We start from the raw sequence: 15,811 nt of genomic DNA on the forward strand, positions 1-15,811 counted from the left end.
TTATAATGGTAATTAAATAATGTTTACATATGTATAAAAGACTACATTAAACTACATTAAAACATCATATAAATTGGTCTCTTCATTAGAAATTAGCCTACTGGTTGCCACCATTGATGGACAAATTTTTTTAATAATATTAAAAATATCTGTATGACATTATATTCTGCAGTTCTTCCCTGTTGTACCGAATATCTATACTTTTCAAATTATCATATCGAAGTTAGAAATTAAAATATTGTGACAAAATTAATTTTGTAGGGTGCCGCAAGTTTGTTAAAATTTCCAAAGGGTGCCGCGACTAAAAAAAGGTTGGGAAACACTGCCTTTAAGATATCGCATTAAACTTCGAAAGTTTAATCGCATTAAACTTCCATTTCCTCTTTGCTTGTTGTAAAAACACTCGCTCAATTTGTTTCTGGTCAGATAGAGATGCAACTTATGTTCCTCAACAAACTCCGCCTATATACTATCATCATGTCTCTCCTGCCTCTTGCTCTTCCCTTGCAAAGTTAACTTGGCATCAGTGCAGACTGACTTTCAGACAAAATCTGTTATTTCCAGGAGGAGAAAGAAAACTAGTAACAAACTGGGTCTAACAATATCATAGAACAAAAATGGAAGCTGAAATTGCATCCTGGAAAAAAAAGGCTGGAAGTTTGTCAGTGGTACCTGCGGATGCGCTGTGTTGACTCCGGCAGGTTCATGTTGAGCGTTCCCAGCAGCAGGTTGATGTAGTGAATCCAGAGATCAACACTGAGAGAAACTGCCTTCAAACCTCGTTCACACACCTGTCAAGGGACCCAAATACAGCATTACATCTCCGCTGCCATATTATGTACAAATCATCTTTAAATATGACAAAATTACAGAAAAGTGAATACAATAGTATACCAAGTAATTTTATGTTTTGGGATTGTTCTTGTTCTTTTGTATTTGACTAAAATGTCCATCTATGCATGTTCTCACCTCTTCAGCCTTATCGACGTGACCGGCCCGTCTCTCAAGATCCGCAAACTTTTTCCAGTAACCGTAACACAGAGGATACCTCAGTAGAAACGCATTTAGGGCTTGACGGCAAGCTCTCATGTGGCCCTGCAATAAATAATGAAAAATTTAAAACCAACTAACATTTTGGTGCCACCCCAATAACGAAACACTGCAATCTGTTTACAACACATTCACCTCTTGTTCACAATACTGCAGGAGGTCAGTCCAGCTGTTGAAATCTTGAGGACTGTCGCTGGTAAGTTTCCAAAGTCTCTGGAAGTCTGCAGGCATCTCTCCCTCTTCCTCCTCTTCTCCTTCCGCTGTGTAGGGTGTTGTTGGGACGCCTGTGTCCCCTCCATCTGCACCACTCTCCGCTGACTCCTCAACATCTGTCTTGGGAAGGTCTGCAACCTCAGGCTCATAAAGCTCTGTCACTGAAATCGATGTATTGATAAAACAGACTACGGTTTAATTCACTGTATTTAATTAGGTTATGATGCAGAATATAGGGGTAAGAATAGTTTATCCTACTCAACTTATATCACAGTTAGTAAAATTGAATCTCGCTTTGGTCTCGCTATAACCTTACTGGACACAAAGTGTTACATATTTTGTTGACGAAAGGTGATTCATTAATTATCCATTTATAAAGGTTAGTCTGCAACTTAATCCTCGTATTAAATTTAACATAAATGTGTCAAACAACTCTTACGGGATAAAAATGCTCAAGTTTGAATCAGTAAATCAATGGTTATTTAGATCGCTAGCTATTTTATGAAGACGCGCTCGTGTAATAACTGATGCATAAAGCGTTTAAGAAATGAATACGACAAACTATTCACACATGCTTAAAAACTCGGTGTTTTATTAGGTCACTTTTAAAAGGAAACCTGAAGGGTTTGTGAGTTCCCCGTTGTTGCCCAGGTCCTCTGTGCCTTCCGCCGCCATTATTGACCACACAACAAATGACGCATATAAAGTGCGACCCTTGCTCTTTCATTTTACTGTCGCAGTAGATTGTCGATAGCAAGGTAATCATCATACCGCTGCTGTATGATCCATAAAATCTCGAAGAGAAAATTAAATAGTGTTACAACTGAGTGAAAGTGACACATTTTAAATATGTATTAAATAAAATAAAAAAAAACAGCCTGGAGCCACTTTTGACGTAAAACATTTCAAAAGCTATTTCAGTACTATTGCTTAATACCCTTTAATCTCAAGCTGCTACTTTTAAATGGAATAAGCAACTATCATAAAATTGTGTAGTTATGTCTTCACAAATCAAAATGTTATTTTGAAATTTTTCCACGAATGTGCTGCCATAGAAATGAGGCAAAACAAACAAATGCAGTTGGGAATGTACAACATTTTTTATTACCATCTCATTTGAACACTCATTAATCAGAACTGTAGACATTATGTTTTGCCTCACATTTTCAGAGCTTTCAGGGTCACCCTCAAAAATGGAATGAAACAAAGTGGAAAATCAGAGCAGTAGTGTAAGATGGTCAAATGGGAATGTACACAAAGCTCTCCTTCACGAGACATTTACTTCAGTCATTTTCACAAGATATCAACAATTTTATAGTGGATGACAAAATTAACCTCACAAATCATCTTCCCCATCACAGTAGATTAGACTGAAATAATTATAAGTGCCTGACTGTTTCATTCTGCTTTGCTGGATGAAAACATAAATCCACTACCCACCCCAAAAACAGCATATTCAAGTGCTCTAGAAAACAAAAATGTAAGCAATAAGACAAAATAAACACAGATTTAGTGGGTTATTCCCCCTGTAAAACAATCCAAACCCAAGATCCCACATCAAATTAACTAACTAGGCCATAAGCAAATAGAGCTTATTAGTAGTCTCCGGTGAAGAACTTTCAAAACTGAACTCTAAAACCCCTGATGTGCTCATAGTTAAACCATTTTTTAGATCTTTAACATTTTAGACAAACAGAATTGATTTGTGAACCTGTCGTGTTGTCTTATTTTTGAAACTGAGCAAATATATTTGCTAAAGACTAATCTACTTCAGTAATGACTGGGTTTTCACTGTGCTCATAGGGTTTAAATACAATTAACACTCATATCTGCTGCCCTGAAATGATTTAAATCCACTGCATGATTCAGTTAATCTGACTTTAATACTACTTTTCACTACACAAAATTAAAAACAAAGCTTTTGACTTTTGAATGACATTACATTTTAAAATGGAAAGCATTTACGGTCTGACCCTGCCAGTTGGATCCATTTCTTTCTAGCACTGAGAAATATCTCTGACCCATTGCACCACTTGTTCACTTTTTAATTGATGAATTTGTAAGTGCTCAATGTGTTTATGAATTAAGAGTGAGATTTTCAACAGATTAATTTTTCAAGTGATTTTTTTAGATCTCGTGTCATCTGGCCCCGGCCGCTGTAGAGATCCAGTGAGCTACTGCAGCAGCAGGGTCCAGTCGGCCCCAGCATTCATCCCAGGTTTACGGAGGGTTAGCACTGACATGGAAGTGTCAAACTCAAAGTCCACAGGGGTTTCTTTGCCTGTTCGAGAGATCATGAGAAGATTAGCATGCCATACAAACCGAGACCGTCATTTCCGCTGTAATACAAGACATTATTTTTCCGATATTACAATATTCAACAGGACTGAATAAATATCTTACCATCCATTTTAAGAAGAACCTTGCTGGGTTTGCTGGCACCCAAAATTAGAACTTTTTCAATCCATGATGATGTTAAGAAATTACAGTCTGGGCACAGGTTGCTGAGATGAAGGAAAGTATATGAGTCAAAATTACTTATACAGAATTGAATAAAAAAATGTCTGGACAATGAAGCAGATAAGTAAAGGACAGATTAATATAAAATACCTGGAGGTGAGAGCATTGTTGGCAAAAGTGAGGCTCCGATGAATAAATTCTTTCTTTGTATCATAGTTAAAACTATGGCCATCATCAATGTAGAGCTCGCCTTCAGCAAATTTCTAAAAAGTGTGAAAGAGAGAGAAGAAATTATTATTTTTTTTATTCAATTCAATTATACCATTTGTTTTATTAGTCACCAGAAATATCTAGTTCTTTACCTTAGGGCTAAGGGCCACATACAAGGAGTATGGGTCATTTTCCATGCAGGCGGAAGACCTTCGAACTCTGTCCTTCCGAGGGATGATAGAGCCACCACGCTGGAACACCGGGATCTTAAAAAAATAACAATTAAAATAAATAAAACTCAAATATAAAACTGTTTTCTTGAACAAGGAGAGACACTTACAGAGCTTAGAGTGACTGGGATGTAGAGATTCTGTGCACCATTGTGTTTTTGAAAGGTGTGGACATCATACCAAACCTGGAAATAGAAAAAAAAGAAAACAGTATGAAGCATGAGTTAATCTAATATAATATTCAACATGTTATATACATTTGCGTTCATTTTCACATCAAGTACATTTTTGACATGGACGAAAAGAAAACATTTTTAAGCTTTAGTTTATGTCATAGAACAACGGAGCTGGTGGTAGAAAATATTCCTGGGATAAATATACTCATTCTAGCTAGCATTTCCACAGCATTTCCTGAAAGAGAGAGATTTTGATTTCATAAAGTATGTAAGTCAACAGTATCACCTCTCCGGCTCCAGGCAGATAGGCTGTGACTCCACGAGACCCGTCCTCTGTGACTGGGTGAACCAACAAATCACTGCCTAAACAACAAAAAACAGAATACATTATAAATTACAGACTGATTGATATTAGACTTGATATTAGAAAAGGTTTTTTTCCAATTTCTCACCAATTAGGAATTCATCATCAATGGTGAAAGTTGCTGTGTCCTTGGGATAATCAACCCAAAGAGGCCTGAGACACGACAGAAAAGAAAAAGTGCACTCATGTAAAATGAAGCAGTACTTATGACTATACAAACAATCTAGTCTGTGTGAAATAATGAACAATATCATAAGCAAGCATTCACAGGGACCTCGCTCACCTCATGACAGGCATTCCGGTCTTATGTGCTTGGTATAACAGCTGGTACCAGTATGGCAGAAACTGGTGATAGCCCAGACTGGCGAGGGGAGGGAAAGACTGGGTGCCTAGAAAGTGAAAAAAGCCCCATAATATTTCTGACTCATGCCTGAAGATGGTTTAGTGTAGTTTAGAGGTCATAGGTGACATTTACCTGTGAGAGAGGCGTATTGTGAGAAGACATCTGATGGTTTGGGCCCAAGCATGATGAAGACATCGATGATACCGCTCTCAGAGATCCAACGGACGTCCGTCTGTGGTTTCTCACTTGAGCCTTGAACAAAGTCTAGCATCTTACCAAAGACAGTCTGAAAGAAACAGAATAGTAACAATGACGTTATGAGTTAAAGTTTTAAAATACACAAGAGATTATAATATAGAGACGCCTAGTGACCTCTTACCTTTCCCGCTGTATTAGAACTGATGTCTACCCAGGTCTCAGCTGCATTAAGCCAGAAAATACCCATGGTCCTCTGTGTGTTATGAGCTAGCATGACAGGTATGGATCCATATAAGGCCATAGGGTTATAGAGCTCATACTGAAACACATCTAGGTTATACAGCCTGTATGGATCACCACCACTAGAAAAAGAAAAAAAAAACCTTGCTTACTGATTTAATAGGAGGTGTATTTCGATTTCTGTGTATTAAGATGTATACTCACTCTGTGGTTTTGAGTTTTAGGTCGTCAGCATGCTCTGGAATACCGTACACATGTTCTACACCAGGCAAGGAGAAGTCTAAACTTATCGATGTGGGGCCTAAAGAAAATATTGAAAAATAAATATTAACATTTAATTATTGTGTGATATTGTGTAATAAAAATTTAAGTCCATCTCTGATAGCCTTGAGGCCATCAATATGCTCTAATATGCTACAGTGTACTCTAAAATGTTAACTACATTAACTGTATACACTACTGTTCGAAAGTTTGGGGACAGTAAGATTGTTTTTGCTTTTTTAAAGAAATCAATACTCTTATGCTGCAAGGATGCATCAAATTGATCAAATGTGACAATGACATTTATAATGTTAGAACAGATTTATATTAAGAGCCCGACCGATATATCGTTTTGCCGATATTATCGGCCGATATGAGCCTGTCGCCGATATATCGGTATCGGCGAATGCCGCCGATATGAACATTTTTTTTACAGAACATGTGTATATATATTCTGTTTATGTATATACTGTATTCTATATATAGTACCAGTCAAATGTTTGGACACACGAATGGGAAAGTGTCCAAACTTTTGACTGGTACTGTACTAAAATATACACAAAGAATATCGGCCGATATATCGGTATCGGCCTTTTTTTTACTCCCTAATATCGGTATCGGCCCCAAAAAACCCATATCGGTCGGGCTCTAATTTATATTACAAATAAATACTGTTCTTTTTAATGATTTATTCAGTCCTATCCCAGTTTCCACAAAAATATTATAGCACAAATGTTTTCAATTGTTCAGTGACAATAAGCAGTATATCAGAACGATTTCTGAAGGATCATGTGACACTGAAGACTGGTGTAATGGCTGCCGAAAATTCAGCTTTGCCATCACAGGAAGAAATTGCATTTAAAAATATATTAAAATTATTTTAAATTGTGTTCACAATATTACTGTTTTACTGTATTTTTGATCAAATAGTGTAGATACTTCTTTAGTGTAAATACTTTTTTCAAAAACAAAACAAAATGTACACATTTGAAATTTGCAGTCTTTCTCTTCTGGAAAATCAGATCAAAAATATTGAAAACCTGTATAGCACTACATGGGTTTTTGTCCAATCAAATGCTGTCTATAACAATGTAATCATTTATGACTGTGATGCAATCAAACTAAAGCTTATTGGCTACTAAAAAAAAGGAATAAGCCCTTCAAGATGTTTTCGGTTTCAGTAGAAAACACGTGAACACCAATTTAAAAACTGCACTCGTCAAGTGATTTCATGGAAATGTAACTGACATAGAAACATACCATTCGGTTTGGTATCTGTGTGAGATTTAAACGTCTCTTCCCACAGTCCATCTTCCTCTTTATCACTCTCTCCATCCTCATCCTATTGTGCGGGGGAAAAAAATTGAGTTTTATTCTTGGTTTCAGTTCTCAATGTGATGATCATCAGGTCACACTTCTTTAGTTACTATAGTACTTTCACACATATCAGTGTTGCATAACCGCTACATAAAGCTGCTAAACCAGATCAGGTACAGCAACCGGACATGTTGGTTTTAACTGAAGACGTGGCAAGATGACACTGAATCAGGTTGTAGTATTATTTACCTGAGCACACCCACAAATGCACAAAAACAGCTACTGACCTTCTCGCCTTCATCTTGCTGTTGATCTCCATCTACACTCTCTTTAACCTCAGCACCATCTGGTTGTGCTTGCCTTTGATAACACACCCAACATACAGACAAAAGAGAGAATAACAATAGTAAGACTTAAGTAGTAAATGGTTTACATTCATCACTGACATTTACTAAATCCTCTCCACTCTGCAGCAAACTATCCTATACTTTGTTCTGCTTATGGGAGAGGACAGGGAATTATTTCAACCTAAGCACATGTTGAATACCACTTTTGGGGTGAACTATCCTTTTAAATGCTTGTAGTAATAGCATTTTTTTTTCAACTACACTACCGTTCAAAAGTTGTGGGTCAATAAGAAATTAATGCTTTTAATACTTGTTTCTGAGGATCATGTGACACTGAAGACTGGAGGAATGACTGCTGAAATCACAGGAATAAATTGCATTTGAAATTATTATTTAAAAAACTAATTATAAAACGGTTATTTTAAATTGTAATAATATTTCACAATATTACTGATTTTTCTTTATTTTTAATTAAATAAATGCAGCCTTGGTGCGCATATAAACAAATCAGCAAAAACATTAAAAACCTTACCGACCCAAACTTTTGAACAGTAGTGTGTAGGTATTTTTCTCAGCTTCCAAATAAAGCCCATTTTAGGAGAGAAAAACTCAATACTCACGTGTCCTTGTGAAGACGCAGGTGCTCAAAGGCCAGCAGGCCACGAGAGTTGAGGGATAGCAGCACCTCTGGCCCCTGCATGATGTCCAGCCTAAATGGACGGGCACTAACAATCAACCTCTGGTTCTTCGCTCCCAGAGACAACACAACGCCATTATCATCCTTGGACAACACTGAGAGACTGGAGAAAGAGAGATACAGAGAGAGAGAAACAAAGACAGACGGGAATCAGATGCAAAAAAAGGCAGCAGAAACGAGCTGAAGTTACTCAGAGGAACACAATAAATCATGCATGTGTTCGACTGCTGAATGTCATTGTGTACTCTCAGATCAGAGACACACTCACGGCTCAGTAGGAGGCTCTGCTATGAGCACGTCTGGCACCTCAAAGCGCGGCTTCAGAGGTTTCAACTCATTTATTTTCACCCGCGTCATATTCCCCTGCAGTCTGTACAGCTCCAACAGCAAGTGCACCTGCAAACAGCAGTAGAGTGATCATCCAAATCATCCAAAATCCTGGCCTTTGAGCAGGGACATAATCCCAGCACATGTAACAAGAAGGGCAGACTAACTTCCTCTCTGATTTGGCCATAAATGGGACCAGATAAACCACTGAATATCAAGAAATTCTGCAGATCTTTTAACAAGGAGATTTAAAAAAAATACTGTTTTCAGAGATATCAGTTAAAGGAGGGCATGAAACAGACCTTGTTGTTGTCATTGATGAGCTGGAGGGTCAGTCGGGAGTCACTGAGCTCCAAGGTTTCCAGAAGAGCTCGGTATGGGGACTGACCCGGCTTGAGCGCCCGTTGACGTCTACGGACAAACAGAGACAAAAATCATTGCATCTCTGCAGCCTTTGCAGATGCAAGTCAAGAACTCTCTCAACTACCAAAACAGAGTATACGGTGGATAACTTCAATTTTACATATGTCAGAATAATACAATAATAACTTTGTTATCTTTCACAGGATTTTTAACATGAAAATTCTAGTTGCACACTGCACAGCTCATCTATAACGTAGTGATTAACAGTATAACTCTGACATACTTGCAGAAAGCACTCTGATCACAGGTTTTAAAGTTTCCCCGATCCACAGCAATGGTGCTGCTGAAAAACAGAGACACACAGACCACAGACAGCAGCCCCATCCTAAAAAAAGTACAAGAGGAGAAAGTTTGAAGTAAAATAAGCTACTGCATTTGATCATGTTTGAGTAATGAATGGGCAGGGTGGAGTAACAATAGTGCTACGTTCACTTCCTTATTTTATGAGATAAGAGCCATGATTTAACAGCTTTTTATATTTACATAGTGAGCTAATTTTTATATTTGAAAAAAAAGTTTAACACCTTGCACGTGACACAATCTGGTGTCATTCATTCAAAAAAGCAGCTGGGATGGCATTAGATGCATGTAAAAACAACGGCATAATTCAAAAAGCTGTATTTTCTCAATGAAAGTATTATTGTGTATACTCGTTCGCTCCATAAAGCTTAACTTCCCTTAATTAAAACATACCGGTTAATTTTGGTCTCAACTATATGCTGGATAAAATAATCTGTAAACTCTTCAGATTTTATCTAGCATTGCACACCGATCAACTACAATCTTGACCCCCGAATTGCATTTTTTTTTTAAAATATATATATATAACAACGCCAGGATGATATGGAAAAAAGCTGCAATGCATGCGCAAATAATCAATGCGATATAAAAGATACTCGTGTGTACTACTTTACGTCAACCATAAAGCTGTATAAAGACATCAATGTCTTATGAATTAAAAGATGACTCGTCAAAAGGCCAGCGATGGCTCAGCCACGCATTCACATCTACTATTTGCTTTCTCGTTCAACACCTGCAGCAGCTTTACACCCCAACTCTCACACGAGCTGCCCGTCGGTTAGCTTAAAATAAAGACAGAGGAAATTTTTTAAAAAAATCCATAATGACTAATTTATATGATATCTTAGTCTTTGTTTTACCTTTCCATGGCGATAACCGCCATCTTGGACACACAGCATTAAGCCCAGCCTCCCGGAGGTTGGTTGGTTAGCGTGTTTGCGGGAACACTATTGGGTAGCAACCGAATCCCTACAGGCCGCACTTACCATGGAAACCAATCCATCTGACATGTATGCTTGTGTAGTCGAGATTATTGTGTGATGAAACTACATTATATTACAGATAGGCAGGGATCATTCAGCACAGCTATGGTTCGTTTCATGTTGATTTGATGATGAAAATTAGACATTGACCTACACTAAATTCTCTGAATTTTTATCTTCTATGATAACATGTTGTGATAGCCTTGTCATCCTAGGCGATTTTAATATTCATATCTGTTGTCCGGATAGGCCCCTAGTTAATTTTCTAACTGTGTTGGACACTTTTAACCTTACTCAGTTAGTAGTGGGCTTTACTCACGTACAAGGCGTACACTGGACTTGGTTTTGTCTTGGAGTATGAGTTGGCTGTAGAAAACATTGGGCTCTCAGATCATTATTTTATTACTTTTAATATGGTTTTCTGTATGATCACTGGAGGCAGTGAGTCAGCAGGTCGTCGTGTAAGGCCCATTAAAGGGATACTCCACCCCAAAATGAAAATTTTGTCATTGATCACTTACCCCCATGCCGTTCCAAACCCATAAAAGCTTTGTTCGTCTTCGGAACACAATTTAAGATATTTTGGATGAAAACCGGGAGGCTTGTGACTGTCACACTGACTGCCAAGTAAATTACACTGTCAAGGTCCAGAAAACTATGAAAAGCATCGTCAGAATAGTCCATCTGCCATCAGTGGTTCAATCTGAATTTTATAAAGCAACGAGAATACTTTTTGTACGTGAAGAAAACAAAAATAACGACTTTATTCAACAATTCGTCTCCTGTGTCTCTCCGCATCACCATAGCGCCATTTTGGAGAATATGAGCTGAACTCAGGCAGCGTACGCTATTCTTTGTCAGCCGTGACACAAGGATACGTTTTCTACGTGTATTTACGCTTTGATTTGAACGAAAACAGCGCATCCATGTGGTTGATTCATGCTTCTGTGATTCATGCTTTTATTTCATCCAGATTGGATTATTGCAACTCGTTATATTTAGGGTTGTCTAAGAATCTGCTCTCACGGCTGCAGCTAGACTGTTGACTGGCACAAGGAAGTGGTCCAGCATTTATCCAGTGCTGGCTTCGCTGCACTGGCTTCCTGTTGATTTTAGAGTCCAATATAAAGTTTTGATAATGGTTTTTAAAGGTTTGCATGGCCTTGCTCCAGAGTACATTTCAAGTCTATTACAGCAGCACTGTGTTGCTAGACCTCCAAGATCATCACAGTCTGCTTTTGCATGTTCCCAGATCACGGTTGAAAACCAAAGGTGATCGAGCCTTCTCTGTGGCAGCCCCACGTCTTTGGAATTGTCTCCCATTGCACATTACATCATGTGACTCAGACTGTTTTAAATCAATGTTGAAAACACACCTTTATTCTGTGGCATACAGTTGCCCCTAGCTTTGGGACATTGATCAGTGATGGTTATTGTGTGTATTGTGTTTGAGTAATTTTTTTAGAAATGTAAAGCACTTTGGTCAACTGGTGTTGTTTTATATATAAATAAATGTTGATTGACTAACAGCATAAAATCTGTATGCCATTGGTTAATCCCATGCAGTTTTATGTAACTTTTACTTTTTATTTTAGAACTGCTTTTTCTGCAAAATAAATAACAGAATAAGAAGCATTTTAATGCATTTTTTATTTTTACAGTTTCCTACCCAACAACAACAGAGACAATGTGCAGAGTTGCAAAAACAGAATTTTTGAAATATCTTACATTCTGCTGTAGGCATCAAACTGCCTGGTTTTCAGTGCTTAAAAAAACTCTACAGAAAGCTAGACCATATAAATGTTAGATACAAAAACAGATGTGATGGTTAACAGAAAGACAGTTCCTAACACTGTCACAATTATGCTTTTACAGTGGTTTTCTGTTACTATTTTTTGACACTGACAACTCTTAAAATTTAGAAATATCAACTTCACACCTAAGCTAACAATATGTAGAAAAATATATGAATGCAAGAAGTCTGTGACCTCAGAACACCACTTCTCATAATTTGACAGTTGTCAAATTTGAAACCTCCAACAAAGGTGTCCCAGGCGGTCAATGTTCTTATGCAGAACACTATGGATGGGTGCAATATAGCGTGCAACATCACCGTCCCGTGAAAAGTCCCGAAAGAAAAGTCCTTGGTCAGCACAGAAGGTGAACTTCTGCGGCATTGGGCTGTTCCCCCGCATGTACTCCCATACACCCAACAGCAGTAGCCTAACTTCAAAGGGTGAGATGTGAGGGAAAACCTCATGGATGTTACTCAACACTGGTGGTAGTAACTGACCTTCACCCATACATGATACGAGCAAACAGGAGGTCTGAAGGTGCCAGGGAGAGTCCAACACTGATGGTTCCCTTGATGCTTCCCAGTGAGCCAGTAAGGTGGAAAGCAGACCTCTTAAAATGACGGAGCAGTAGCACAGAGCTGGACGTCCAGCTGCAACTACACGGAGAAGATGGAACAGCACAGGATTTCCTTCGAAGCAACGACGAATGTGTATGTCTCGCTCAACTGTGGTTTTCGCATGTTCTTCTGGAGGCCAGGACAGTTCTCCATTTGCTACATCTGGACAAATGTTCTCCACCAGAGTTACAGCAATTACCTTTGCAGCCTCAGCATTAATTAGGGGAAGTTCATCAGAAATAAGAGGTTCACTGGCAGGGAAGCGGCCATTAGTGGTACCTCCAGCAGAACCATTTCTAGCATTGCCAGTAGGGCTTCCTCCACCTGAACTACAACACTGAACCATGACAGCAAACAAGGTCTGCATATTCTGATTGATTCTATCTGGGTCAGGTTGTGAAGGGGTGTACGGAGGTTTCAAACCCTTTCCAATTACTCCAGCATGAAACACAGACCACACGTTACCCGAGAAGTTAACAGAGGTGCCAAATTTGCAGTTGATGTCCAAGAGGGAGACGCCCAAGTCTGGAATAAGGTTGGATGACTGTGTGGTGTCATCACCTGGGTTCTCCTGCAGGCCTCCAAATAAATCTCGGTTGCCTCTGTGCAGGGTTCCCTCCACTAGTTGTTGCAGCACAGCTTTAAGTGTCAAGGGAGAGTAGGCTGCAAGACGTGACAACAGTCGCATAGAGTATCCCACTTCCTCTTCCCCTACCCTAAGACTCTCCCCTTGCTGTCGTAAACACACAAAGAAGTGTGACACTGCCGCTCTACATATCAGCAACAGATGAGATGGAGAGCAAGCTCTGGGAAGCTGGCTACATGAAAGCAGACGGACAGTTGCCTTGGATACCATAGTGTCGCCATGAAGAAGCAATGGGCAGAAATCCTGAAGGTGGTTGGAGATGGCAACTCTAACTTGCACGGCCATTGATGACTGAGCTGAACTACCTGTTGCAGCCCCTCCATTTTTCCGATCCTCCTCTTGACTCTGTACCGCAGTAGCCAGGTTGTTCAGGAGCTGAGCCAACTGTTTGTTGTCAAGGGTTTGAGTGTGGATCTGGGCAACACAGCGGGCTATTGTTGACGGAAGCAACCCGGAAAGTGAAGTGGAAAGTGGGGTGTACAATTGCGAGGCCAGAGCAAGCTCCTCTGGGTTTCGTGCTTGGGTGAAGAGCTGACACAACGCTTCAGTGGCCACGCTTGGGCCACCATACACGGATATCAGACACAGGAGCTGATGCAACCAGAGGTGCCTCTTCCGCTCAAGCCGGAGGGTTTCAGCGCACAGATCACCTATGTGTCCCTGGAGCTCCTCTAGAAATGGGATCACTTGCGGCATTGCTGGGGCAGCAGAGGACTGTGGGAAGGGTTCATCACCCTCTGGTCTGTTGTGCACCAGCTTGTGAAGATGCAGCAGAAGCATTTGCAGTAAGTGGTCACAGTTTTCTCGAATACTATCATGGGGAGAGGGTGTAGGGCCTGATATGATCACTGAAGATGGTGTAGCAGTGTCCGCAAGGAACTTCAGTACCCTTGCTCCACCTGAAGGGCTTTGGCTTATGAGATGTACCGCTAGACCCAACATATTTTCGAGCTCCTCCCGGGGCAAGGCCTGGAACTGAGCCTGGAGTTGAATTAGCACGGGCGGTCTGAGGAACTCCACCAGTTCTGCAGAAACGGCACCCAGGAGAGTGGGGGAAAGAGCAGCCAGTTGAAGCAAAAAAGGTACAGTGGCCCTACGGAGGTGAGGGGAGTTCTCCCACCCGCCTGCCCCAGATGAATGCGGAGGTACATTTTGAGGGGGTGGAGACAGACTATCCTGAAACATCCTGAGAAGCTCTTTCTTGATGCTATCAGAATGTCTGGAGGCCAAGTGCCCAAGGATACCAACCACTGAGCCTATTTTGGGGACTCTGCTGCTCTTGTCTATTGGCTGCTGTTGGTTAATCTTCTCAGCAGAGGAATATCCGTGCGCATAAAAGTCTTTGAGGCCACAAGCCAGCACCCTGCTGATGATGGTGCCAGGAAAAGCTGAACCAATGTGGGCGACGACCCAGTCAAAATGAGGGGAGTGCTGGACAGAGGTGTCCAACAAGGCATCCACACAAGCATCAGGGCACCAGGCCAACATGGCCGCTAGACACTGGGAGTAGCACTCCATAAGTGAGCGAGTGGCTGCACACGACATCCAAAGCTGCAGCAGCTCATTTAGGCTGGATGAGTGAGGAGCCGCCCTTCGTCCTGCATGCTTGCTGCTAAGCTGACCAAGAAGGTCAACGGCCCATGTGGACACAAGAGGAGCCCAAGCTTTAGGACTAAGCTTGATAAATTCAGAGAGGACTGCATGGACTTCTTTAATTACATCCTCCAAATTGGATATACTGGTGATGGCTCCTCCACTTGTACTGTTACCACCATTTTCACCCTCTGCCTCCAGGTCTTGCAGAAAGGCTGCAACATATTCATCATACACTCCCCTTAAGTGCTCCAAGACGGCTCCACGGCAGGCTGGGACAGTTCGAAGGAGGCGCACTGCACAGCGGGCATGATCCCGAACACTGAGTTTACGTCCCTGTGTCTGGTCAACGCCACTGATGAAAGCCTTGATTTCTAAAGCCAGCTCTTGAGGACTGATGAAAAAGAAAAAGGACAGTTGGAATACATAGAAATGAAATGTAGCATACATTTTGCAATAAAATAAGATTTTTCTATATTGAGTATATTCAGAAATAACATGTCTAGCAGTCACAGCAGTATAACATGCTATCCTTCATCTAATACTATTTTAAAAGCATGCAGTTTTATGACTGTGTATTAATTGAGAAACAACATGGAATATTTATAATTTCAAAATAAGCTGTCACATTTTATAAGATATAAGTGCATATAATTTATGAAGGAAATATTTTAATATATTGTAGCCAAAACAATGGCTTGATATTAGGGATGCGCCAATCCGATATCGGCTCCGATAGTGCCATTTTTCTCGGATCGGCTATCGGTCTGAGAGGGCCGATCCAAATCCGAGATTTTTTTTTTTTTCCCCCGATTGTGTGAATTATTCTGTGTTACTTCTGAAGCCATACAATAGCTTAATGTGAGCTACATATTAATATTTAAGTCCTTACATTAAAGTTCACACAAACTCTTTTCTCCGCTGTGGCGTTCAGCCTTTAAACCCTGGTCGCATTCGGTTACGACAGTCAGTTCGGTAAAGCTCTCTCCAAGATCATTCTGTGTTCCCATTATACTTGAT

The 15,811-nt window shown here is 40.1% G+C and overlaps 3 protein-coding genes across 4 annotated transcripts in view; all 3 read right to left on the reverse strand.

Moving 5' to 3' along the window:
- Window positions 1-1,954, reverse strand: part of LOC107680627 (pre-mRNA-processing factor 39-like) — a 9,766-nt gene extending 7,812 nt beyond the window's left edge. For both annotated transcript variants that reach the window (XM_016476617.1, XM_016476616.1), the window contains exons 1-4: window positions 1,881-1,954; window positions 1,186-1,424; window positions 970-1,095; window positions 673-791 (exon numbers count right to left, since the gene is read on the reverse strand). In XM_016476617.1, the coding sequence (XP_016332103.1) occupies window positions 673-791; window positions 970-1,095; window positions 1,186-1,424; window positions 1,881-1,938 (542 nt within the window). In that variant the 5' untranslated portion in view covers window positions 1,939-1,954. The remainder of the gene's footprint in view (window positions 1-672; window positions 792-969; window positions 1,096-1,185; window positions 1,425-1,880) is intronic.
- A 1,073-nt stretch (window positions 1,955-3,027) lies between these two features.
- LOC107680629 (neutral alpha-glucosidase AB-like) lies at window positions 3,028-10,139 on the reverse strand. The gene is made up of 18 exons (XM_016476619.1): window positions 10,017-10,139; window positions 9,080-9,181; window positions 8,736-8,844; window positions 8,375-8,502; window positions 8,030-8,209; window positions 7,350-7,422; window positions 7,006-7,087; window positions 5,689-5,785; window positions 5,426-5,606; window positions 5,179-5,332; window positions 4,987-5,092; window positions 4,792-4,856; window positions 4,626-4,702; window positions 4,274-4,348; window positions 4,086-4,199; window positions 3,874-3,986; window positions 3,667-3,767; window positions 3,028-3,544 (listed from the first exon to the last, which is right to left on the reverse strand). Exons 1-18 carry the CDS (start codon window positions 10,037-10,039, stop codon window positions 3,438-3,440), a joined length of 1,887 nt encoding a protein of 628 aa, XP_016332105.1. The 5' UTR covers window positions 10,040-10,139; the 3' UTR covers window positions 3,028-3,437.
- A 1,638-nt stretch (window positions 10,140-11,777) lies between these two features.
- LOC107680651 (integrator complex subunit 5-like) overlaps window positions 11,778-15,811 on the reverse strand; it is a 6,031-nt gene continuing 1,997 nt past the window's right edge. The window contains exon 2 of the mRNA XM_016476646.1: window positions 11,778-15,185. Coding sequence (XP_016332132.1) covers window positions 12,161-15,185 — 3,025 coding nt within the window. The 3' untranslated portion in view covers window positions 11,778-12,160. The remainder of the gene's footprint in view (window positions 15,186-15,811) is intronic.

Source organism: Sinocyclocheilus anshuiensis, unplaced genomic scaffold, assembly GCF_001515605.1.
Source record: "Sinocyclocheilus anshuiensis isolate Anshui unplaced genomic scaffold, SAMN03320099.WGS_v1.1 scaffold328, whole genome shotgun sequence".
In the NCBI taxonomy this organism is placed as follows: domain Eukaryota; kingdom Metazoa; phylum Chordata; class Actinopteri; order Cypriniformes; family Cyprinidae; genus Sinocyclocheilus; species Sinocyclocheilus anshuiensis.